We start from the raw sequence: 27238 nt of genomic DNA on the forward strand, positions 1-27238 counted from the left end.
CGGAAAGGTGAAGGAACTGGATACTTTTGTAGCATGACCACTAGGAGTGTAACAAATTATTGCTTTCAGTTTAATTTAAGACTTTAATATGAGATGTTTACAAGATGATGCCCGTTAAAAGGGGAAAGATGATGTTATCAAAAAGCGCTTTTTAACAATATGTATTTAATTTAAAGTTACACAACAGAGGAACAACGTTTTTGTGCATATTGCTATTTGTGTAGTTTCTTTTTAACAAAAGGACATTTCTGCCCAGAGACCAATACATTTATTAAACTCTGCTATAGACAAGATTATTGTTTGTTATTTATTAGTTTATATTAATCATTTATTGTTTATTATTATTGTTCTTTCATTATTATTTCTGAATTTTGCCACGTAAACTTAATCGTACCCACAGTGTTGTGAGTGCATCCCTAAAAGCCTCACTTTAACCATGAAATTTTGGTAAAGTAAAAGTCTTGTAAAACCTTCCAAACTGAAGATTCGCTCTCCGAGTGCGTCCACAATATCCTTCAGCGCTGACTCGTCTGTCACATTAAAGAAGTGTTTGTCATCTGGATCGCTGGCAATGTACTTGATTTCATTGAGGAAGGCCTCAGGGTTGATTCCTCTGCGGTTGTAGTAGCCAAGAACCTAAAAGGGTCAGATTAAACAGTCTGTCACTAAATGCATGAAGCCAGGACCAGCATAACAAATCTCCCATCCTTTAATTGCCCTGAACCGAGCTGATATTCGCACTCATTGAGCAGGTTTCTGATAACCAACTCCAGTTGACTTTCAGCCAAATGACTCAAAGGGTTTAGACACTGAATGGAAATATGTGTGCCCTATCTCCACAGGAGTAATGGCAAAAACTAAAAACCACTGCGGCTTTGAAGAGATCATTCACGCCTTCGTGTGTGTTTGGAGCTCTTGGAGGACTCTGAGTGTTTTGGCTCCATTTGTAACTTTTGAGAGAGCTGCTATAATTGAACCCCATGAAGTCACCTCATTAATGTTTATGGTGTTTCATTGCTCCACAGGGAATTTACTGCCCTTCAGAAAACCAAGTTCAACCTCAACTGTAAGCCATGTAATCCAGTTCAATAACTGATCTAGCAGACTCACAGCGATGGCATAACGGGTGATCCCGTCCTTCTCACTGTCCTCAATGGCTTGCTGGAGATCAGCACTGTCATGTGACTCTCCGTCAGTTATCACAATCATCACCTTCTTGGCTCCACGTCGTCCTCCGTGTTTGAAAGCTTGGGAGCTGTAAACATGTTTACTATGTTTAGTAAAATGCAGTACAGAACGGAGGATTACTGAAGTGTTCGTTTGGACTAACGGAGTTACTGTACCGTGCTGTGTTGATGCCAAGAGCTGTGTTGGTCTCCTCACCACCCCGCTGGTCGATACTGCGTGCCCTTTTCACTACTTCCTCTACTGATTTGTAGTCACTGAGTTTGAATTCATGGACAACCTTCTCACCATACTGCACAACTCCAACCTACACAAAGAAATGCAATGACAGTGATCTATAGCAACAAAAACATCGTCTTCATATTAATGAAACATAATTCTGAGGACACAAAAACACGGAACAACATAAAATACATTAAAGACTATGAACGAAGAGCAAAATGTAGATCTGTTTAACATACGTTCTCTTAGTATTTTTTTTGGTTTGTTTTTGTACAAACCTGTATTTGACCGGGCCCAATGTAGAACTTCTGAAGAATGTTGATGAGAAAAGCCTGCACTTCATACCAGGGATAGATGGAGTTTGAGCCATCGAGAACAATCACTATGTCCATGTAGGTTTCGCACCCTGGAAGGATAAGGTACAAGCTCCCAGATAAGGATCTAATCCTTTGCAGAGACTTAAAACCATCAACAACAACAACAACAACAATCTTTATTTATAGAGCACATTTAAAAGCTTTGGGCATACCAAAGTGCTTTACATAAAACAATAAAAGGTTCAAACATTGATAACGGATAAATAAAAATAAGGAGTTATGTTCATAGATAAAAGCTACCAATAAGAATGACTACAGCACATGGGTAATAGCAAGATAAAAGCTGTACCACCATAATAAAAAACACCAATAGAAAGATAGGAGGGAATTAATACAAGAGGTCAATAGGTCACAGCAACCAACCAACCAAACAAACAAACCAGCAATTAAAAGGTGGAGAAGGCAAGTTTAAAAAGATATGTTTTAAGCTGTGATTTAAAAGAATGAATAGAATCAGATGCCCGGATGCCAATCGGGAGATTGTTCCAAAGCACAGGAGCAACAAGAGCAAACGATCGATCAATGAATCTCATCATTTAAAAACGTACTCTGAAAGGCAGGGGCGATTGTTCTGGAGAACTTGAAGCTTGCATTGACTCTGGAGCATATGCCAGTGCTGTAGTACGAGCTTCCACACTCATACGACCATAATGGTCCACAGGCCTGAAAGAAAGCATTGATACAAGCAAGATTATTGACCTCAGCATAATACAAAAAGCAAGGTTCATGCCAAGAACAGCAGCATTAAAACCATGTAATCAAAAGACAATCTTGTGGGAAGTTTTTCTTTTCCCCCTTATTTGGACAACTGCAATCTTATGTGTTCTTACACGCTCAAAAAGTTCTGCAGCAGCAGGCCATTACTGTTTGTTATATTTCATAAAACATAACTAATTTTTAAAGGGGCTCTCACCACAAAGCTGTTGTCTTTAGGGTTAGATGTAAGCGTCATTCCCAGTCTCATCTTGTCCTTTCGCTCTGATACGTTTGTCAGAGATATCCTTCCTTGAGGGAAAATAAATTTCACTGAGATCTATGATGGACTGTTTCAAACACACATAAAGAAATACGCTATCCACAATCTGGAACTTTGGTTTGTGTCAGCAACATCTACATCCTCAGATCTAAATGTTTACTTCATGAAACTTCTTGTGAGTACCTAACAAGCACAACATGTGCAACCCGTATGAAGAGGCATGTGGTAACATTTTGCGGCAAATCACACAAGTGGAAATGCACATAAACTGTTTAAAAAAATAATAAAATGTGGAATGCATGGTATGGTACCCACATTTCTGTCTGACACATGTCATCATGATGTTTACTGACACATGAGGTGAAAAGCAAGCAGGAACCGCGGTAAACAGCTTTACAAAGCATGCATTCATTTTGCATTTATGATGGTCCCTGTCAATGTTTGGACTCTTTTCGTGATGCTCTTGTAAAAATGAAGAGGTGTTTTTAATACTGCACCTAAATTGAGCTTGGCGCAACCGTTGCCGTTGGTTCGTTTGCTCAGTGAGCATTTATAAACATCCCCCGTCTGGTAAGCACCGTTCATTTCATACGGGGCACCCACTAATAACCTGAAAAACAAAAAACAGAATCCAAAAGTTAGTCACTTAAATGTTTAACAGCAACAACATCAAACTTTCTTATTTTTGCCCAGTAAGCAACTTTCTGAGGGAATATGATGGTGACTGTTAACATCAAAGAGGAACAAAAAAAACACATGGGCTGACCTAAAATGCTTAATCATTCTTTTTTCCATGGAAGTCACTACGTGTAATCTAATCCAGCACTGCCCCGTCTCATAATCATTAACAGTTCCACGCAGTCACACCTAGAAGCTGGCCAGTACAACCAGTCACTGCTTATAAGCAATATCTTTACAACAGAGACATCAGAGGTGCAGGTTCAGTAACGATAGGAGGAAATGATCTTATTTGCATTTAAGAATCTGATCAAAACACTCAAGTTGCTGCAGGACATAGCATCAAATTCAACAGCAAGGCTAGAAGCCATTCATATTCAGACGTTATCGTAGTTTTTAGCATCGCTTTTTCTACGTGCTGCAACGGCTCACTGTGTGACAATCAAAACTACCGACGCAACAGCAAAGGAAACAAAACCCTTGCTTATGCTTTATAACATGTAAGACAACTTTTGAAGAGTGGAGACGTGAACATTATTCTTATTGCAGGAAAAGACCATGGTGGTAAAGTGCAAACTGCAGCCAGGGCAGAAACAACTGCATTACACTCAGTGACGTTAATTTAGTTTGTTGGGGCACTAGGGGACCCCTCCAATTCATCACCACTACAGTATGATATAAACAACTGACAAAAATTTAAAAAGAAAAGTGCACTTTACTTAAAAGTTAGATTATTCAAGACTCTCTCTCACATAGTGAAGGCTAGAGTAGCAGCAACTGGAGAGAGTGGACTAAGGTTAGACCCTTGGGTGGGCTAGTTTCTCTTATTGTGACTGAAAGCTGCTGGAGTCTAGAGTTTGTCACTTTTCGGGGAACCCTTGCTGAGCAAATGCTCCAAAGAGTAAGCTGCCTTGCAAGCTATGCCTCTGATTATGCAGCTAGCACAATATCAGCTACTTGGGCGGTCGTGGCTCAAAGAGTTGGCAGTTCACTTGTAACCAGAAGGTTGCCGGTTTGAGCCCCGGCTCGGACAGTCTCGGTCGTTGTGTCCTTGGGCAAGACACTTCACCTACCGCCTACTGGTGAAGGCCAGAGGGGCCGATGGCGCGATATGGCAGCCTCGCTTCTGTCAGTCTGCCCCAGGGCAGCTGTGGCTACAACTGTAGTTTGCCTCCACCAGTGTGTGAATGTGAGAGTGAATGAATAGAGAAACTTAAATAATGTTTTCCAAGAAGGAAGCCAGAAAAGGCTGTATCCACAGAGCTGAATACATTTTTTTAAAGTAAACCTCAGGCTGAACTAACAGGGCTACTTGTTTCTCCTGAGAAACTCATGACAGCTTGGGTAATACAAAAAAGACAGAAGTTTGGACAATAAAGCTGACCGCGCAAATATTTAATACTCCTGCTAAGTGTCTTTGGATTTGGAGACTTGCTGAAGTCTGAACGTCTTAATGTTAATGTGTTAACGCTAAGGTCTAATCACTGCTACAGTAATGGTTTCACTGGGACGTCCGAGAGGAATAACTGACTTATTTGAGAGCTGTCACATTACTAAACAGAATTTAGATGTCCTCAAAGAACAGTGCTGAGTGCCAAAGATTCTTTTCACATGACGAATGTTTGTGAGGAGTCACTCCTGTACTTGACTTCACAGTAGGTTTCCTGTGTGGGGTCAGTGAGGTCTAATAAAAGTCACTAAAAAGTTTTAGACGACTTCATTTGATGGAGAATATAAGTCATCTGGTGATTTTTCTTCAGGGCTGATGGAGGGCGTAAAGATCTCAAGGAGGACTATAAATCAAAGGAGTTTCCAACAAGTCCTCCAAGGTAAACAACAATATCAGTTTCTTGTTCCTACCTTTATATGTGACCCATTTGCTGAAGCCCCCCCCTCATATAGCAGAGCTATAAGAAAGAGCAAAACAATCCACAAACGGAGGGTGGAGGTGTCGTGGAGGCATATTCCCGCTGATTTCCAGCCAGGAAACTGGCACAAGATTTCCATTTTGGACCATTTCTTTTTCATTGTTAGTTTTTACATTATTTCTGAACCAAAGTTTGTTTGACTGGCTTTGTTTTCAATTTAACTTAACATTTGGTAAGTTTTATCCATCAAGGCTTGCTGTTTATAGCTACGATAATATATACTACTGTGCAAAAGTTTTGAGCCACATCTCATTTCCCACACACTGCACACCATGTCTTTTAGCTAATAGTTCACCTTTCTGGTATCTTTGGCATTTTTTGTATCTTTAATAAAATGGCAAGAGAAGATGTGCTTTTGCAATAGTCTGCTAGCAACAAAATGGGTTTATCTGCTAAGTTGTCTGTTATGTGTAGATGCAACACTGGCTCATCCCTTGAGTTAGGTGCCTTTTTTAGGTTCGAATGATTCATAGGGCAGTGTGAAGTGGTCTAACAAACAAAACACAAGAAATTGTCAGATACAAGACTGAAATGCAAGAGACAACTAAAGAAATATTCCTGAAGAAAAAGAAAAATACAAGAAGGCCTTGGTCATTGCGAGTGAAAAAGATTAAAAAAGGAATGACAAGGATGCTTTCTGTGTACCTGTTACAATATTAACTCCACTGTGACATAAATACAGTGGTCCCTCGCTTTAACGTGGTTCACCTTTCGCGGCCTCGCTGTTTTGAGGATTTTTTTTGGGTGCAATTTTGCATCCTTTTTTTTGTACAGCGCATTGTGTTCTGCGTCCTGATTGATTGACAATGGTCTACAGCCAATCTCGTGTCTCCTGTACAGTACAGAATGCGTTCAGCTTGTCAAATTTACATAAATCTTTGATCGCTAGCAGTGTGACTGTGACGTGCTGTACTGTATTTTTGTAAGTTTTCTCCCCAACAAACAACAATGTCAACAAAACGTTTTGCACCATCAAAGGCAACCGCGGGTGTCTTTGGTTTCATTCTATATTTCTGGACTTATTTTTCTACGAAGGTTTGAACTTTGAGAGTCGGTCTGAGCAAAGTGTATAAAGTGTGTAGTGAGGGGTTTTACAGCCTGAAAACATCTATAATAAGTTAACTACTTCACGGATTTCACCTGTCGATAAATGAGGGACCACTGTATTCAATCCTCTGTTATTATAAAACACCCTCTGCCGAATGTAAAATATCTGGTATCTGAGATAATGATGTAAAAGAAAATCACCCCCCTCCCTTGTTTTGAGGAGGGGGGTGATTCAAATGAAAACAAACAACAAAAAAACGTGTCAGCTCGACAACATTTTTTATTAATGATCTCTTAGAGTCAAGCATTGGGGTGTTTTAGGTTTTCAGTATCTCTAACTGTCATGATTGTGTTAGATTTAATGGCACATCATTTCTACATAATTTAACCTCAGACTGCCATTAGCTCAATCTTTAATTTTCACATGCAGAGCAGAGTCACTATGTACAGCATTAAACCTGCAAAAAACCTGAACAGCACCAGTCAGAAGCAAAATTTCACAATACATACACTGCCATGATAACACTGGAGTTTACACGAGACAGTTTTATTTAAACTCCACAAATAAATCAAACCTAAAGTACTGAATTAAAAAAACCCTCAGCATTAGTGGCAAATACCTACAGTTTTACTGTTACTCAGATTTCCTGAGCTCAACTAATTCGGGCATTAAAAGGCAGGTTGTATCCTAAAATACTCACATTCCTGGAAAGGCTTCGGAAAATTCTCTAAGTCTGCGACAAAATTAAACAACATTTCAGTCCAAGTGAAAATAACAGGCAAAGCAGCTGGCAAAAAACAGCTTTGGTGCCCCAAAGGAAAGATACCGTACACCACTTTATAGCAAAAACAGAGCAGGATCAACCTCCTGCATGGACCTTTAGGCCAAAATCTCACAATTAAACGAGGACGGATCTTTAGCTTAAGTACTTTGAGGTTAGGCTCATGATTGTCAGACTTTCTACCTTGTTCCAGTACTTGACATTACATGATGTCCATGATTTCAGTGGGAATCAAAGGCTTGCACTACTAGGCACTTCATTAATAACAACATTGTAACACTTTGACTGCACATTTACCATCTCAATCAGCAATCACAGCAAGAAGGTCCTGGGTTCGAATCTACTGCCTGGCTCGTCTCCGTGGAGTTTGTTTTATACTTCCTGTGTCTGCGAGGTTTCTCTCCAGCTTCCCCCCACAGTCCATAGAAATGCATGGGTTATATTAATAGGTGATTTTAAAATAGCCATAGCCTTTTATCCCATAGCAGCTAGGTTAGGCTCCAGCAACACCTGCCATCCTGAACTGGATAAAAGGAAGGAAATGGATGGATGGGTGGCATGTGTCTGATATCCCCATGTTGGTGTTGTTCCTACGTCATCATAATAAAGTTGATCTAAGATCAACATTGCAACTGAACAATCACATTGTCATGATGTTATAGCTTTGCAATGTGGAGGAAAAAGAAAAAAAAGTGAAATCCTGCAAGTATTCCTACATAATCTGTTATAAAATATATAAAAAGTACCCAATGTTTGTCCTTTGGAGAAATGAAAAGTAATGGTTACATTTTTTGTGTTTTTCCTTTTTATTCGTATTTGTTCACCTGGGAAGCTAGCTCCCAATTAACACAATTCTTCTGTATTAACTTAATGGACTGTATTGACAACAAAGTTCCCAAGCTGAACCGGACTTTGTGGTGGGAATGTTTGATTGTGAGCTTTAGTTGGGAAAGTTCTTCTTGGGCAGCTGTAGATTCACTGTAGCCACATTGTACAATCAGGGCACAATCACTAAAAACTTAGCACCAGCTGTGATTTGACATTTTACAGCAGCGACTGCAGACAAGAGGAAATGTTGTTGTAACAGTCCATCACTGCACATCAAAGAGGACATCATATGGGATCAAGCTTCAGTGTTATTGCTCCTGAAGCCAACTTTAAAAGTCTCACAGACTCTGGAAGTCATTTTACCACAGGGGCTCCAGCAGTGCTCATATTTTCATAGCTATTAATATCACGATTATTACTTCGGATATTGCTATCCCTTGGCCAGTGGAGACACAGCAGCTTAAGTTCAGGTCAGGATACATCTACCTTGATGAAAAGGGACCATTGTTGCCTTTGACTTGGATGCCTGCCTTAGGACCTCCTGAATTTCACCAGAAGCTGTTCAAATAATCATGTTCAGGAGCTCATTATGGTCAAACGCTAGCTTTGGTTCATCATCACAGCAAGAATGCTAATGACGATGAAAGAAAGTATTTGACCCAAAATGAACACATGGAGCTTTTCTACCATGGTTACCAATGAATACAGGATTTGGGGGTTTGAGGAAGTGCCATCCCCAAGCCCAGCCTGTCATTAATGTGGTCATTTTTTTTCATATTTGGAAGGCGGAGATGTATTTGCTGTGAAACCACATCCATGCCCCAAACATGAGTGTGCTACTCCAGTGTCACGCTTGCTCATCACATTCTGTCCATTGGTATTAACAGGATATGTTTCCTTTTGTTAGTGCTGCCTCATTAATTGAGGGGATTGTTATGGTCACATAATTATTTTTCCAAGACATTTATTTCCCATATCTGCTCTGCCTGGGAGCATTGAGTTGACGGTAGCAGTAATCAGAGGATTATGAGACATTAACAAGCTCTTAATAGTTTTTTTTTTTACTTACTGTCCTCAAGTACGGAGAGGAAGTGAACATCCACATCCACCTTTTTCCACCAGAATGGATTATCTCAACAGTTACTGAATGGATTAGACTGGATGACATTTGGCTCAGATATTTATGGACTCCACCAAACTTTGCTGACTTTTGTGAGGACTTGTCTTAGCATAACCAGCAGGTCCAAATTTTCAGTTGTTCAATAAGCTATTGTTATATTTACTTGGCACTATTGTGGTTTGGGGATTCAGATGATCAAATGGTGACCACAGTTATACATGTTTGTTTTACAGGCATTTATCATTCCCTGACAATGTAAAGGCAAAAAAACTCAAAACATATAACTGAATCTAAATATCTGAAAACTACAAATTTGTCTGCAGACACTATGGTTCCCAGATGATGAATCGTAATGGATTTGGTGGTAACTTTTCCTCTGGAAACATGTGGTTGACATTTGTGAAAACTGAACATTTAAATTTTGCCCTCACGATCAAATGCAATTTTTTTTTTCTGAGCCTTTCACTCTGTAGCGCCATGATAAAAATATCCAACTTCTCCAATAGCTTAATTTTCAACTAAACACCTTGGTGTTAATGGACTATAAATAGGGAGCAATATGCTATTTCTGTTCTTTATTTTGGGTGTTTTTGTTCCTAGTCACATAACAGATACATTCTGCAATACTATATACAGAAATTAAGTTTGATAACACATATATAACAACTATAGACAGTAAAAAATATCTGTGTTTCTTCTGGTTCAGAAAAATTAAGCTAATGTGGAAGTGCCTTAAACTGGATTCTATCTAAAGGCCACCAGATTGCAAAAGTTGTGACTTCAAAAAGACTTCCAGTCCTACAGATGTCTACAGGAAAACAGCTTTAGGACTCGACCTTTTATAAACACTTTCCTGCTGAGTCTATAGGCTCAGTCACTCATTCTGGGTCATGCTGAAGTTTAATTCTACTTAAACTATAAGAAACCGATCAACTAAATTTGGCACATAGCTTCATCTTCATCTTCACCCTGAAGGTCTTTATCTATCACATATCATGACATCATCATGCAGCCTAGCAACAAAATATCATGTTAAAATGACCTCTTATTAACATTTTTGAATCTACAACACCTTAAGAAAGCATCACAACAACAACATCTAATTGATTTTTGAATTATCATATATATATATAATTTTTATTGCTGCATTATGCGTTGCATATTATGACGCAATAAGATTGCCTGGCGACTACGTACCAATTGGCTTAAATCACCTGTTTTTAACCTTTATGCACCTGAAATATTTTTTTGACTTCATGACAATACCATCTCGTTTAGGATTACATGCCTAGCAATCACCTAGCAACAGCTAAAATGACCCATCTACTGCCACTATTTTTATTTTCTTTATTTGTACTTTTCATGTGGCTAAATCCATCAGTTGCCAACAGGTAAAAAGCCAAAGAATATCATAGCATGGACCTTTAACAGTTGTAATAACATAGTGTTCTTTTAGTGCCTGAATCAAAAGTAGGTACACTGAATTCTCTTTTATAACCTTTTTTTTGGTGCAGTTCTGCACAACAAGTGAAATAAAAGAAGCACTACTTAAAGCAGAGGTGAAAGCCCTCACAGACACTCTGTAGTTATGTTTCTAACTGAGCTGAGGAGTAGATGTCAGGTCTCAAAAGAGCAGACCTGATATAACTACAGTAAAATAAACAGCAGAACAGACAGTGGGGGGCCTCTGCAGTGTATGGTACAAGTATGCAGGTTAGTGCATCCCATCAGATTCAAAGACTTAAGCTCTTTGCCAACTGGAGGTAATGTGGCCTCATTTCAATAACCCAATGAGTGCCTGCTGTGGCAGGGTGTTTAAATCACCCCGTTGAGCAGACATGTGGAGAAATGGTGCATGCCCTTTCCTCCGTAGCTCCATCAGCAGTAATGCACAGACCTCAATAAATGTTGTTGGGCAAAATAATGTCCTTTACAGTAAACACTTGGCAAATAAAACAACCTTAAAACTCAAGAGGACTTTTCGCAACTTTTGCACATTTTAATAACTCCAATGGTTAAAGCCTCTTAAATACTGGAGATTATTTTTGAAACCAGCCTTCATTTTGATCTTGACCATAGACGACACGTTTCGTGGCTTTATTTTCTATGGTTATGACAAAATCTGTTGGCAAAATCTGTCTACAGACAGACAGAGAGGCCTGCCAAAGTTCTTAAAAGTGCCTTTGTAACAGTTCCCAACTAGCTGTCATTCCAACTGCAGTTTTGCCAAAGCCATTTGGGAACAAGGTAATATTAGTGGACACTAAGGGCAAACACTCATGTCTGAAAGAATAACACATAGGATGTGGTTAAAGCGACATAATTCACAAGACTGTTGACCAGGAGAGTGCTGTTTGAATCCTGTGTCACTTTTGAACTTCTTTTCATTGCTTTGTTGTTTGTTTGCTGTTTCACTTCTTTATCCTTTTCAACTTTCTTTGGTTTTCCTTTTTACTCACTGCTTAGTTGAGTCATTGGATCCAAAGGATTTAGAAAAGACAGTACAAATTTACCCTTTCACAACATTAAATGACACTGAATGGTAGCTACCAAATTAAGATTTTGCTAACAAAGCCTTGACCAAAGTAATGTAAGTAATGCATGTCTTTTGGCCTGTCTCCCTCAGCCCTAATCAGTCACACCAGATGGCCGCCCAGCTGTGAGCCTGGTTCTGCTGGAGGTTTGTTCCTGTTAAACGGGAGTTTTTCATTCCCACTGTCACCAGCTGCCTGCCTGTTTACAGTGATTTGTGATTGTTGAGCCTTTCTCTGTATTATTGTTGGGTCATTACCTTACAATATAAAGCACCCTGAGATGAGGGTTGTTGTGATTTTGCACAAACAGAAGGGAACTGAATGACATGCACACAAAGACTCACAAGCTGAAGAAAATACCAGCTTTGCTATCAGCTGTGATAATAACCTACCTAAATGCAAAGAACCAGCAGATATCTTTGTCTACTATTCTATTTTGGTTCTCAAGTACAGCCTTTTAAATACAGCTGCATTCTTGCCTAACTTCAGGTTTTGGTCATAAAAGGCTTTTTTTCCCCACAGAGTCACTTTCCAGCTGTGATCCTGTTCCTATCCAAACATTCACAGCTGAGGGAATGAGAATTCAGTCAAGTCTGGAAAAGTTAACTGTGCTATAGATTGGCGCACAAGCTCACGGGCCCTGTCAGTAAGTGTAAAAAGTCTAGTTCTCCTGGAAGCCTAGTTGACATGAAATCAGTTGAAGGGAAACTGGAAGCCTAAAAAGCATAAATGATCTGGAACAATCCATTGCAATTTACAGAATGTGTGTAGTTTATTTAATTGACTTATTTAAATGTTAAATGTTAAACCACATGTGTAAATATACTAAATAAAAGCAGTTTCACATGATTTCAGGTCCATGCAATCAGCAGTTCATTCTGAACATTATACATACATGGAACCCAGAGATAAGGAAAACGGCATCAGTGACAATATACTGTAGTAGATATGACAAGGATTTAGTCAAATTTATTCAGTGGAGGTAAACTCCAGAAATCACCCTACAGATGTACAGCAACTGCATAGAGGAACTAGGAACTCATGTATGCAAGTCAGTGTGGATAAAATGATAACGTAATCTAAACTTGTTTTAATGATCTGTAGCTCTCATTAAAGTGGTATTTTTACATTGGCCACAGCTCATGCGACATTCCTGCATCCAGCTGAGAGCTGTCAGACTATGTACTGTGCACACACTCCCACATGCACATACAAATATACACAGACAGTCTTGCATAAGTGCACAGCTGTTTGATCACACACCAACTCTTGCTGCTCTGACTTGCTGCTCTGACTGTGTTAGTTCCCACCCAGACAACACAGTCATCAAGTTTGCAGATGATACCACTGTGGTGGGGCTCATCTCAGGGGGAGATGAGACTGCATACAGAGCTGAAGTTCAGAGGCTGTCAGATTGGTGTGCAGACAACAACCTGGACCTCAATACCACCAAAACAAAAGAACTGGTAGTTGACTTCAGAAGGAGGAAGTCCGAGCTGCAGCCTGTCAGCATCAACGGGGAGTGCGTGGAAAGGGTCTCCAGTTTCAAGTTTCTGGGTGTGCACATAGACACAGACCTCCAATGGAGTTCTAACACCTCTGCGGTCTTAAAGAAGGCCCAACAGCGTCTCCACTTTCTGAGAATCCTCAGAAAAATGGACCTGAAGAAGGAGCTGCTGACCGTCTTCTACCGCTGCTCCATTGAAAGTGTGCTGACATATTGCATCGGTGTGTGGTTCTCCAGCTGCACCACAGCACACAGAAAGGCACTCCAGAGGGTCATCAACATGGCCCAAAAAATCATTGGACATCCTCTTCCCTCCCTGAAGGACCTGTACAGCACTCGCTGTCTCAAGAGGGCACGCAGCATCCTACGGGACTGCACACACCCAGGACACCGGGTGTTTAAGCTGCTGCCGTCTGGCAGGAGGTTCAGGCTGCTGAGGTCCCGAACAAATAGACTCAAGGACAGCTTTTACAACAGGGCAATAGCCCTGATCAATGTAAATAGCTGACCTGACTGGATACCTCCCTGGACTTTTTAGGGGGAGGTAACAATGTTTAAAACGATAACAATAATATTTATATTTATAACAAGGTGCAATAATAATTAATGTGCAATAATAACAGTGTGCAATACACATACACTTATTCTTCTTTTTTATACTAAGTTAATATACTGTGTTGTGTTGTTTGTTACGTTGTGATGTGTCATATCGTGTCGTGTTGTGTTATATGTAGTGCCGACGTAGGACAGTTTTTCCAATTTCATTGTACTACTGTACTATGTATGACTGTGCAATGACAATAAAGGGTTATCTTATCTTATCTTATCTTATCTTAAACAGTCTTTTAAAACCGAAATTCAACAGGATGCGTAAGATGTCTGGTGAACAGACAGACGAGTCATAACTGAGTAAAACACTGGAACACTTACTGCTGCAGGCCACAGCATTTTCAGCCAGACAGTAGACTGAGTAGCCAATACACAGAAACAGTATTGTTACAGTAACCAAATCACTGAAAAGACATCTACCGAAACCTGCACACTTTTCACCAATTTCTATTCATCATATGTGTTATATTAGATGCACAAACACCTAACAGTGACAAAATACCAATCCCCTCAACTCTGTTTTGCTGTATGTGGTTTACACACTGTTTGCACCTCGTTCTCAGACATTTACAGACAGGTCTGTTGACCTTTATTCCACATGTGTCAATCTCATCAGATCTTTTCATTTCTGGTAGACGTGATCGACTGGCATGGTTGCTAAACAAGTTGGCTTTTCACCGTAATATCTTTAGTAAGTTGCAGGTCACAGCGTTTTTTAGACAGACAGTAGCCAATACACAGACACAGTATTGTTACAGTAACTTCACTAAATCCCTGAGAAGGCATCTATAGAAATCTGCACACTTCACCAAATTAGGAGTGGTATTTAGTGTCTACTACTACTACTGCGACTACTGCTAATAATAATAATAATGATGAGCAGATCCATTGATTGGACACATACAGTCCAAAGCTCTCTGTTAGCTTCTAGCTTTGCTGAGTTGCTGAGTCGTGATTTTATCAAGAAGCAGAAGATGGTAGTTTTGTTTCCACCTGGAATATTGTAAAACAGCTTTATATGAACCATGCATGCACAAGACTAAAGGCTTCACATGCCGGACTGCCATAGAAGACGTGCAGTAGAGGATGAAAAAAGTACAAAAAAAAAAGTACACCATTGTATCACCATTAAGTAAAAACACAGGTATTTAAATTCAGTTCTGCTCTTTGATTGAGCTAACTGGAAACAATTTCCTAATGCGTTGTACTGCAACAGTAGTGAGATTAGGTTTTGATTAACCCAGTAACTTACTGGTGCCCACACTTTGGAAGAGCAGGACATGACCTACTAGTCTGCTGTTTTGCCATTTAAGCCTTGTGGCCGACTGCTGTACTACAACAAGGCAAAATGAATGAATGACTGAACGAGTAGGTGAATGCTGAGCATCCCACACACACACACACAGAAAAAAGGAAAAACAGCGTCAAGATCGCAAAGCAGTCATTTTATGTGTGTGATGCTGCTCCAATGTAAAGTATATGTGGGGCAAAGATTTTTTGACTAGACAGAACCAGCAGGAGGGAAAAGAGACCATGACACTATAAATAATCATCTTTCAAATAAATAACAGGATTTGAAAGTCTAAACACGAACCTCAAAACCTGAAAATGAACTAAATGTCTGCACTTAGAATGGGTTTATATGCTTTAATAATTGGGGTATATTCAATAATGGGGTATATTTAGAGAGCACATTTTCAGAAACACTTTAGAGAAAGGCTGCAGTGAAGATACGTCATGTAAGAAAAGCATGAACTCCAAAACATCAGTGTATTCTGTGGGAGAGAATACGTCCATTTGGTGTGGTCACAAAAGCATAATAAGGGAATTAATTATAAGAATTATAACGTATAATGTTAAACATGTAAAGCTCTATAGGTCAACATAAAAAATGCGGTCTCACTATTACAATGTTGCAGTTTCTGCTGTCATCATTTAAACAACTGCAGGAGGTTACTGTCAGAAAACTGAAAGGGAGGTCATGGAAAGCCCATCCATCCATCCATCCATTCGCTTCCGCTTATCCTTTTCAGGGTCGTGGGGGGCGCTGGAGCCTATCCCAGCTGTCATAGGGCGAAAGGCGGGGTACACCCTGGACAGGTCGCCAGTCTGTCGCAGGGCTAACACACAGGGACAGACAACCATTCACACTCACATTCACTCGCACATTCACACCTAGTGGCAATTAGGATTATCCAATTAACCTATCCCCACAAGGTCATGGAAAGCATTTCATAAAATTCGTCACACTCGTTATTTTCTGGTGAAGGACTCTGGAAGCAACTGAAGTCAAGTTTTCTTTTTAAAAAGGACATATAATTATATATCTACATAAACAGAACTAATGGTTGTTGCACACACACATACACAGAAGCAAAACCTGAACATGGCACGGTGCCAGCACAGTGCTGGCTAAAAGATATTTTGGAAATGCCAGAAACTAATTCTGGCCACCACGTGGTGCCAGTTGGCCTAGTGCGCATCAGGAGTTTGTGCTATGAGGTAATATGATGAATGTGAGGTATTCGGTTCAGAGCTACAGCTTGATTTGCAAGCACAAATTACTGGGAGGAAACCACCACAAGAGAGGTGCAGTAGATCACTAGCTTACACAGGGAAAAAATAGAGACATCCCAACATCTTTGCCAAGTCAGCTGTCTCTCAGCTCCACATCTTGTCAGCAAGTATTTTACAGTCATTATTTCCTTGAACTCTTAATCTTAGCAACTGATCACTAAGGTGAAGTTTGACAGTTTTATACCAGGCTAAAAATATGCATTACAGTAGGAGATACTGATATTTTAAATAAAATAAAGGCAGTAAAAATTCTGCAATGCAATAAAAGTAGCCATTGCACCAGCAGAAACCATCATAATGTCAATATATGAGATTTCCACTTGATGAAGATGTATATCACACACAAATAAAGCCAGGCCTCCTGTCACATGGACTAAACTTGACTCGCTATCACTCACCAACAGCTTGATTTGAAAGATATAATATTTGCCAAGCTACAAAACATCAGTAAAGAGAATTTAACATGAAAAAGCTGTAATATTTTGCAAAGACGCCGTGCGTAAATAACATGAGTCCTTACCATTTTTCTCCTCCAGCAGCCACATGTTGCTGAACAGTGTATCCAAACTGTGCTTGTTTAGGGCCTTTAATGATCCTGTATTTCTTTGTGTCGATGTTAAAGCAGTCGTGGAACCCTTTGGAAAAGAAAATACAAGTCTTGTCAGCAGCGATATAAGCAGGACTTTAAATACCATCTCCAATGGAATTAGTTGAATCCAAATAGAACATCTAGATTGTATGGTAAATGTTTGTGCTGAACCTCAGCATCTGGCCTGAATACAACAAAGTGCGGCAAAGTCCTCCTTACTCATCCTCAAAATAATCCCAAGTCTCCTGCTCCAGCCTAAACACAGACTTCCCTCCTAACGAAACAAATATTATTCAGATAAACTGAGCTGTCTCTCATGTTTGACTGACACGTTTCCATTAGACATCTGCAGACCCGGAGGAGTTTTGGTTAAACGTGTGTCAACATGGCCACCAACATAGCACATTTTTTTTACTTCCATGGGGCATACTTGACAGACATTGTTTACTTAATACCAGTATGTCAGTCTAAGGTGAAGTAGAAGAAGACAAAATGAAGAGAAGCAATTGAAATTGATATTATAATTAATAGCCGGTGAAATATACTCGGATGCAATCTGAGGGCAGGAAGAATACATGTGCACTCGAGTTTTTCTCACATTTTAGGCATCTTATAAAAACGTCTTCTGCAAAAGCAGATTTTGCATGTCACTAACTTAACCCATTATATTTTATTAATGCTGACAGTAAGATTTGGCCTTCAAATTTCCATGAAAGAGGAGGATCTTTGTGGAGGTGACGAAACGTTACTTTTGGCAACAAAGAAGGGAAAAAACGTAACTGTAATGCAGCTCTGCTTTCCTCTCAATTCATCTCCCTCGCTTCATCCGTCTTCTGCATAATTTGCTGCCGAGCTCTTTTCCGCTAACTGCTATACTTTATACTGAAGAGACCCTGCTCAGTTTTTTTCGCTCGATTAATATTTCAGCTACTGTAAGTTCAGGACTCACATTTACCTTTGCACTACATGTTACTGATATCCTCAATCCAAAACTACACCGAGTCACGTTTTAGGGAAAAACCATCGCCTAAAGAGAAGGACATAGGAGGGAAATTGAATCACGCTTGGGGCTTAATGAGACACAGAGGTTTCCTTAAAATTAAAGTGTTTTCTCACAGCTGGAGCTGCAACACTGAGCTGAGAGCTCAGAAGTCTCATCTTTTAACCACCGCAGACCTCTGTACTTCTTACTTTGTGGCTCTTGTCCTCACACTGTAGGGTTTATTAAGTCTCTCACACTCAAGCAAAAAACCACCACTCACAGTTCATTCCCCATGAATGAGACTCTGGGGTCACATTGAGCCAAGTGAGACGTTTTTTTCTTTGTCTGGGAAATCTTTGATAAATTCAAGTGAAGGAATGTGCAACAAAGCTGGACACATGTTCAATTAAAGTTACTCAATAAGAAACTACAGTTCAAAATTCAAGACAGCTGACTCACAGAGAAAGAGAGGGAGAGAAAACTTGCTGCTGCTGTAACTTAACACTATTTTTAATCTGATGTTGCCATAATGAAAACCTTTCAACATTTGACTGTCAAATGTTTGCACTCTAATTACATTAACTGGTGATTCTAAATTGCCCAAAGGTGTAAATGTGAGCTTGAATGGTTGCCTGCCTTGTTTGTGTTAGCCCTGTAGTGATCTGGTGACCTGTCCTGGGTGTACTTTCACCCTGTGCCAGCTGGGATAGGCTCCAGCACCCCAGCCAATCCTGAAGTGGATAAATGGTTGAGAAAATAGGTCCATGGAATCTTTTCTCTTCACTTGCATCAATGTATCTGTTTATGTGGATGTCCAGCAGCTGATCACATGGTCTAACATCGTGTACATTTCTTTGATACACCTCTCAACAAGTGTTCACTGTTCATCACTTTCAAAAAGTAAACTCTGAGATCTTCTTGGGATGTTAGATGGACCTGTTGGGTATTCACGTGTTCAAATTCTTTTTTTTCTTTTTTTTTTAAAGTATCAAGGTGTTGGTTTGGAAGCAAAATACAAAATTTTGTGGTCACCCAGAGCCTTAGCGCAGCTGTGGCAAGTGTGGCAGGAGTCTGTTTGCTGATTCATAAAGCTGTTTTATTGGCTTACGGACCATTTTAATGAGTGAACTCTTTTATTAAAGCAAATTAGGGAAAACTTTACGTTAGAAACCACTTTGAAGACATCAATTTAAGTGGTCAATATTCTGCCACTGCTCCAAATTTAAAAAGGATAAAGAATAGCATCACAAGTATTGTCAGAATAACAACTGAATTGCTTGTAATTTATAAAGATGTTCTATATTATAAAAATATTGCATTTTTCTTAAATCATAAATACTGCAGAATTACCACTTTAACATTGCTTAACACAGCAGAACAGATTTTAGTTCTGCTGGTGCTTTGACATGTAGAGGAGAGGCTGGATGTTGAGTCCGAAGACAAATGGCCCCTCTACAGAAATGTGAATTTGTCTGCATTTCTTAGATAGTGAATATTTGGACATGTTAATAGGTTGTCTAAACACACATGAAACTAAATATTTGCTTTCCCGGTTCCCTATCAAGCATCTGTAAACTGTGGCCAAAACTGACAGTTTGGGGACTGCAGGCAGTTTAAAAAAAATAAACATAAAAAAATAAATAAACTGAGACCACACTTCTACCACAGCTACGCTTGGATTCCCAGCTACACAATGAATAAGTCATTCATATATTTTTTTCAGTCAAGTGACCTCAAGTATCTCATAATGTGATTGGCATCACCGTAGACTGTTTGTTCTGCTTCATGAAAAGTTCTCTTAAAGTGAAAGGCCGTCTCTGCCACGCAAACTCTTCAAGTAAATATTGACACATGTGCCACATTGCTCATTTCCTGTGGCACGAATGGTGCACACGACCAGCTCTTCTTTCACCCTATCCCATAACGTCCCCTTAAAGTTTCTATATAGCTACAAACATATTCAGCAAACAAGGTTGAAAATAAGTCACTGGGATGGAGCCGTGTGGAAATAAATCAGAAGGTGCTGCATCATTTTATAGTTATTTTTGCTTTTTGTTTTGGGGGGGGGGGGCTAATTATAAAATAGAACAGAATATTTTCTGTTCTGATATCTGATATCTGGTGAATAAGCAATGCAAGCAATTATTCTCCTTATCTCGGCTGAAGATGAAGCAAGGAATATTACAGCTAATAATCTCACAGTCCTTGTAATAATAATAATAATAATAATAATAAACTTTATTTATAAAGCACACTTAAAAACCAAGGGTATGCCAAGGTGCTTAACAAGTAAAATAGAGTATAGGAGGAGGATAATAGAAATAGGACCAAAGCAAGTACTAAATATGCAAGCAGATAACTGTCACTAATACATAGGAAAGCAACAGGTACAGAGCAAACAAGAATTTAAATGAGCATAAAAGTGCATGATATAAAATCATAAAAGAAATATTAACTAGAGGGAAAGGCAAGATTGAATAAGTGGGTTTTTAATCGTGATTTGAACAGTGCAATGGAATCAGATGCGCGGAGGTCGAGAGGAAGGGTGTTCCACAGTACCGGGGCAGCCAGAGCAAACGCACGGTCACCCCGAGACTTCAGTCGAGATCTGGGTTGGGTCAGAAGTAGTTGAGTGGCAGATCTGAGTGTTCTAGCAGGAGTATGTGGTTTGAGAAGTTCACTAAGATAACTTGGCGCTAATTTATTAATAGTTTTGAAAGTAAGAAGTAATATTTTAAATTGAATACGGTACTTTATGGGCAGCCAATGCAGGCTAGCTACGACAGGGGTAATATGGCAAAATTTCCTGGTACCAGTTAAAAGGCGGGCTGCTGCATTTTGGACTGTTTGCAGTCTAAGAAGAAGAGAAGAGGGAAGACCATAGTACAAGGAGTTACAATAATCCAACCTGGAGGTCACAAAAGCGTGAATAAGCTTCTCCAGGTCCTCATGCGGAATATAATGCCTAGCCTTAGAGATAAGGCGCAGTTGGTGGAAGCTAGATCTCACTACAGCAGACACTTGCTTATCGAGTTTGAGCGAGCTATCCAGCAGTACACCCAAGTTACTGACATAGTCACAAGAAAAACTAGCAAAGGAACCCAGGGCAGCACAGAACAGAGAGAGAAGTGTCAGGGTAAAAAGCATGAGAACTGAGATCATCCAGTTTCCATTTAAAGACACTAAAGTAGCAAAGCAATTTAATATTCTCAGTAATATTAGCAGCTTTTAACGTAAGGTCAGAGTCTTCCTGGGTTTCCTGTGTACCGGTTTCTTTGCCCAGATAAATAAACCTCAGGCCAGTGGCTGCCGGTGTGACTCACATTAGTCTGCTGCTGCTTTTGGCCCAACACCAAGCCGCTGGAGCTCCACCGCAGACCCGCTGATATAGAGCAGCAGTTTGGATGAATTGTGCAAACTGCTGGCTTGGACACATCCTCATATCACACACACACACACGCGCATGATACAGCACTGTGACGTCTCCTCTTCTTCGCTGATTTTTAAAAAAATCTATCCTGACAATCAATTCTGATGTGTGTGTGTGTGTGTGTATGTGGAAACAGCATCCGACTGGTGTTACATGACCAGGAGCGATATCTTTGGCATGGGTCTTTGTATAAAAGTAAATATCAGAAGAAACAGGATGCAATGACTTTCCATTGATCCATTCTGGATTTCCAGTGATCCAATGGTTTCTCTGGAAAGATACACTTCATGGTACTTCACAGTTGACAATGTACTTTCAAAGATTTTGGCGCCTTATTTCACTGTTATCTATGCCAAAGCAAATACTGTGGGAGGCATGGGGTGTGTAAAACCAGATGCTCCAAGCACACAGGAGCCAACTGGGCACTGCTAGGCTGTTAACCTTCTGAGTTGGTAAAAGGCTCAACAGGGATTCAGACTAAATCTCTGTAGCTGAAGGTGGAGCATAAATTGCTATCGGTCAGTATAGCATTAACTAACTGTAACTAAAACATGAGCAGCTTTTAAATACAGATATAATGGATTGAAATGGCTTTTCATTGATAAGTAGGTATCAGCCTGCAGGAATTATAGGTCTTGTCCACTGATAACAAAGGAGGAACTTAAGTAAAATGAAAATCTGTGGAGGGCAATTGAAACAAATTATTTAGCCATTAATTATAGGCAAGATGTGTCTTCAAACCATTAAACCCTGTTACAGTTTCTTGGATGTGGACACACTGAAATGAGGTCATTTTTTCACACAAATACACAGAAAGAAAAATAAACAGTTCATACTGTATATTCTGCTGGCAGAGTGAATCTAAGGGACATGTTTACACCCTTTATACATATATAGAAGTTTCATATTCATCAAATCCAAACCAAATAGACGTATTTAAAGTTATCTTCTTTCAAAAGTCATGTCAGGCCACACACAGTAATCCACAGCCTCTTGCTTGCTTTCCAAAACATCTCCCGCTACATCACATCTTCTGCCGCAGACTCCAGCTACAAGGTCAGTGTCTCTATTACTGTGGCATCAATCCAGAGGTTTGCTCCAGTGAATTCCAAAACTGATACAAATATTTACAATAGACATTTCCTTTTCTCCAATCTTCAGTTTCACATTATTTACCAAACTTGTAAATTAAAGACCAGTTTGTTTCCTCTTCCAAATAGTTTGAAAAGAAGTGAATAATGCCTTTCTGTTGAGGAAAAAACAGGCAAAACATAATGTACAGCCACAGTGACAAGTTGCCCAGAATTTTATGGAAATGTGGCTGCATTGTGACTATACTGAGCTCAAAACGTAACCATACAGAAATCTCCAGCCCTGCATCGGTTACTGAAGCTTCTACAGGCCATTTAAAGGATGCGGTTGATTTAATTAGCTTTACTAAACATTGGGACTGTATATTACTTTAGACGATAATCATAATAAAGGTCTGGCTTTGAAAAGTACATGCATTTGATGCATGTCATCCTGTTTCTTTCACCCTGTCTGGATGTGGTGCTGCTAAAGTGATTACACTGGTAATTGACCACATTTCTGGCTGAGCACCACTAGTTCTCCAGTCTCTGTAAAGTTGACACTGAAAAGATGGCACGAGTTTTAAGAACATGCCTGCTTCCAGTGTGACACAGAGCTTCTTTGTGGACCTTTAAGAGACAGCGTATCTTTCAGTAAAGCAAATGACCTTTGCCTTGCAGTTTCTTGATACTCATGTGCACAAATAGCCTTTCATCCACTGAAGATACTCAAATCTCGCTGCTTTAGTACAAAGCACACAGATTTGCAAATACAATATCATAATACTAACAAAATAAGTCATCTAATTTAGTAAAAAGAGAAAACCTCTTTATTTTAGAAATGTTTCCTGCTGCTCAATTGGGACACAGTACGATTAAATAAGCATCGTATTTCTATTATTTTAAAGCTACATGAGGAAAAGCGGTTAGATCCACACATTAGTCTGATAGAAGCACACATATATAGTTACAACAATAAACTACTTTCACTCACCCAGCTGCTGGCTGTAGATCCAAAGCAGGAGAAAGCTGTAGTACTCCATATGGTCTGCGGTGCAAGCGTGCCTCAATGTGATGGTGTACGAGTGATGACTGCTGTGAGGGTGTAAGTGGTGGGCTGAGGCACGCACGGTTAAAGATCCCACTCTGATTGACTCGGAGTTAAAGTGCTGCCTATATCTCGGGGAAGTAGGAGGGGACTGTCAAAGAAGAAGGAGGTACACAAACAGCAGGGCAGGGATTCTCCATCTCTCACAAACTCATTCAGCTCTGTTTGGCCTGACAAACGCTTTTGAAATGATTTAACTTGAGTTTTCAGTAGAGGACTTTTGAATGTGGGTTTTTATCATAGCATACATTTGGAGATTTGAGGTGTTAAGGTGAAAAGGAGATACACACATCTAGTTTCCGAACATATATTAAAAAAAACAATAACCGGTCATATTTTTAGAGTTAACTTGATTTCCAAAAGATTCTTTGGAAATAGCGTAAATCACCAGCAGCACCACCTTTCCTTTTCTCAATACAAGACTAAATGCGCTTCTTTCAGACTCGACAGCACAAATGCTATCATCATGGCACAACCACAAACTGACAGGTATATTAACAGTGGCAAGTAATTGCGGGGTTGGTATGTTACCTCATGTGCTCTCACTTGAACCATGTTCAAATGCAGAATGTAGACTGATCTAATTTTTGCAGTAAGGCAGATTTTGTGTACATTAGCTTTCATGAAATCACTCTGTGGTCACCTGGTAGATTTCCATGTCGAGCCCCGAAGAGTTTGTTTCCACACAGCTAAACTGTATTCTAAATAAAGGGAACATAGTTTCTGCCAGGTCCAAACTGTTTTATGGCATTTTACAAATGTAAGCTCATCAATATGCGGTAAATTTGTTATATATATTCTTCATTTCCTTCTGGTGCTTTACTGGCAACCCATCCTAAATAAAGTGGAACAGTGCACATGACCCTGGTGACCCAGAAAATAGAGGAGAGATTTTATTATAACCCAAACCCAAAGATTTTATTTTCTTAAACATATCTAAGTAGTGTTGCTAGCAAACTTTCCCAAGTGTTACCTTTTGAGGCTCCTGGATTGACAAGGTGGAAGCTTTCCAACTCCTAGCCATGAGCTTGTAGTCAAAGCACAGTCAGTTCAGATTGCGAGCAATTAGGCAATAAAGTTGCTGCTACAGACACATTTTACTTGTTAAAATAAATCTGATCCAGCAAGAGGTTTCTTCAGTGCTCAAAACACCTCATTTAGCGGGTGTCCAGGAGGCTTTCTAGACAGGTGCCCAGAAACCCAAAAGGAGCCAGCTCTACTCTGAGCTGTTTGTGGGACCAGATGTCCTTTGGAGGAAGCTCATATTTGCTCCTTATATCCACAGTGTAATTTTTCCTCTCACTAAATGCAGCTAGCAAGCTGCAATTTGTTCAGAACGCTGCTGCAAAGCTTTTGACCAAGTCCTCCAAGTACTCCCATGTCACACCCCTGCTGATTCAGCTGCACTGGCTCCCTATTAAACTCAGAATCGACTAAAAACTCATCTTTTGCTTTTGGTTGATTTTTATTTTATGTTTTAGCTTCTTTGAAGCACTTTGTGATTTTTATCCTGGAAGGTGCTATATAAAGAAAATGTTACTTTTACTTTTTTTAATAGCAGCTATAGATCAGGTTAGGAACTTGGATCAACAACTAATTTTGGGCTAGGCTCTCTTTTACTACCATTAACAAGCTGATTGTCTCCCGCTTCAATTCTTGCCCTACTAGTGAACAATATCCTGTGGTGCATTAGATAAAAGGTTAGCAGACCATCTGGTCTTAATGCTGTTGGAGCTGTGGTCCATGGTTACTGCTTTTGGCCTCACCACCAACAACTTGAAGGCGACCAAGTTGGCCACTGTGTGTGGATACAAAGAATAAAAATGTTTCACTTCATTGCATAAAGTTAACTAACACGTGTTAGAATTTACACTTACAGAATAACAGTTTTACCAAGAGTAACATATAAATTAAAAAAAAGTAAAATAAAACTCTTAGCAAAGGCAACAGCTGTTCTGCATATCTTTCCAGCACAACGCATGCACTATCTTCAAAAGTCAAATGGTCCATGTGAGACTGTGAAATCCTGGACAAACTCACCATGGAATTAATCCAAGCTGACTTGTTTATATTTCTAGATTCGACACGTATCCTGTGAGCTGTTGTCTATTTAAAAATCTGGGAAACGCACATCTATGATTCTAACAGACACCTCCTCTTAGTTTGCAATCACAGTCCCTTTCCTTTTCAACACAGAGCAGCCACAGTTCACACAAATCAAGCCAGCGAGTTGCACTCAAAACCGCTTTAACCAAAGCTTTAAAAAACAAAAAAGAATCAAGACTTGCTTTCATTAAGGGTGCTTAAAAGCTCATTGGACTTATTCCTCCTTCATCACTTCTTTTCAGTAGGCTGCTGGCTGCCTTGCTTCTTTGAAGTCAGGAAATTAAGCCCTTGCCTACTGTGGCACTGCCTGTGTGGATGTGTGTCCGCATAGCATTGCTGATATACATCTTAAAATTACACCAAGACTAGGTGAGTGAAGGTAAGTGATATTCCATGGTCCACATAGTCCACATGTCTGGATTTGATGGTGTGGACTTTCACTCAAACCTACACTGACATGCGATTGTGCTTCCTGCTGGGATTGTACTGTTTTAAAGGACAAACGGGTTACAGCAGCTTACGTTGTGAGCAGACAGTAAATTCTTCATGCAGACTACCAAAATAAAAGTACAAATTCCTCCTCCATCATAGAAATGATTTTCCATATTGGTGGTAAAATTAAAATTGTACAGAGGTTTGGCAGTCAATGTAACATAAAAAAAAGCTAAACATAAAAAGTTTCATAACATGAATTGTTTTATTCAGTATCGTGGGTAAAACTCACAGCTCAAGAATCTCCCACTGTCAGCTTGTAAGACAAATGATAGAGAGAGGAACCTGCAATTATTGGTGCTCTGAATGGAGGCTGTGTGCCAGTGGCGTTTAAGGACTTGGACTTATTTTGTCAGTGTTTCAAGTCCAGGGGGTTGCGAGCATGTTTTACTGCTTACCAAAGCTGCCATGAGGATTTTTAACTCCCTGTCTGTAGGGGAGTGTTAGGGTTAGGAGGAGCAGATGTGAACTTAACAGAGTGTGAAAAATTAGGTTTGAAAATCCTATTCTTTTTACCATATATGCCACACAGAGTCCTGCTGTGAAGTGCAGCCTGAAATCAATATTGAACAGAAGCTGCACTTACCTCAGCTTTTCAGGGCACCCCACCACAACTGCAAGCAATTACCTCAATCACCCCTGGATTATCTGCTTGTGTGTGATATATGGCTGGCTCCTCAGGCTATAATGGAACAAGTCCTATGGGACCAGACTTAAAGAGCCAACCATTCTCAAGGTTCAGGTTGGGTGCATGCCTCGTGCGGATACCCAGCATGTATCACCTATCATAATGTTGTCAAATTCGAGACCTCCAAGGTTGGCTTCTGGGGCCTTCTTTCAACTGATTCTGTCTGTGACGTCAGCGGTTCAGTTAAGTATTAGTTCAGCGGCCAAGGTCAGAGTTGATTGAGAGAGATTTTTCTTTATGACTGTTCCCACAAACATCTTCAAATATGATTTCTGTTTTTGTTTTTCATTACTGACCAGAAAAACGCCGGAGAGGGATTTTTGACAGATTTGGACATTACAGTTTTGACTGGCAGCACTTTAAAGCCGCATTAACAGATGTTTGACCACAGGGTGGCAGAAAA

The 27238-nt window shown here is 39.8% G+C and overlaps 1 protein-coding gene across 6 annotated transcripts in view; it reads right to left on the bottom strand.

The window, feature by feature from the left end:
* itga11a (integrin, alpha 11a) overlaps nucleotides 1–26781 on the bottom strand; it is a 57261-nt gene extending 30480 nt beyond the window's left edge. For 2 of the 6 annotated variants that reach the window (XR_003271974.1, XM_026162732.1), the window contains exons 1-10: nucleotides 24523–24574; nucleotides 23436–23640; nucleotides 16891–17005; nucleotides 3258–3370; nucleotides 2698–2789; nucleotides 2333–2447; nucleotides 1686–1813; nucleotides 1344–1492; nucleotides 1111–1255; nucleotides 471–636 (exon numbers count right to left, since the gene is read on the bottom strand). Coding sequence is in view for 5 of the 6 variants with exons in the window: in XM_026162732.1 (XP_026018517.1) it covers nucleotides 471–636; nucleotides 1111–1255; nucleotides 1344–1492; nucleotides 1686–1813; nucleotides 2333–2447; nucleotides 2698–2789; nucleotides 3258–3370; nucleotides 16891–17005; nucleotides 23436–23640; nucleotides 24523–24573 (1279 nt within the window). In the remaining variant the exon portion in view is untranslated. Of the gene's footprint in view, nucleotides 1–470; nucleotides 637–1110; nucleotides 1256–1343; nucleotides 1493–1685; nucleotides 1814–2332; nucleotides 2448–2697; nucleotides 2790–3257; nucleotides 3371–16890; nucleotides 17006–23435; nucleotides 23641–24522; nucleotides 24575–26733 lie in introns of those variants that run through there. The other 4 variants (XM_026162768.1, XM_026162762.1, XM_026162744.1 and 1 more) reach the window with 4 other exon arrangements.
* Between the last annotated feature and the right edge of the window lie 457 nt (nucleotides 26782–27238).

This window comes from Astatotilapia calliptera, chromosome 1 (genome assembly GCF_900246225.1).
Source record: "Astatotilapia calliptera chromosome 1, fAstCal1.2, whole genome shotgun sequence".
NCBI classification, from domain to species: domain Eukaryota; kingdom Metazoa; phylum Chordata; class Actinopteri; order Cichliformes; family Cichlidae; genus Astatotilapia; species Astatotilapia calliptera.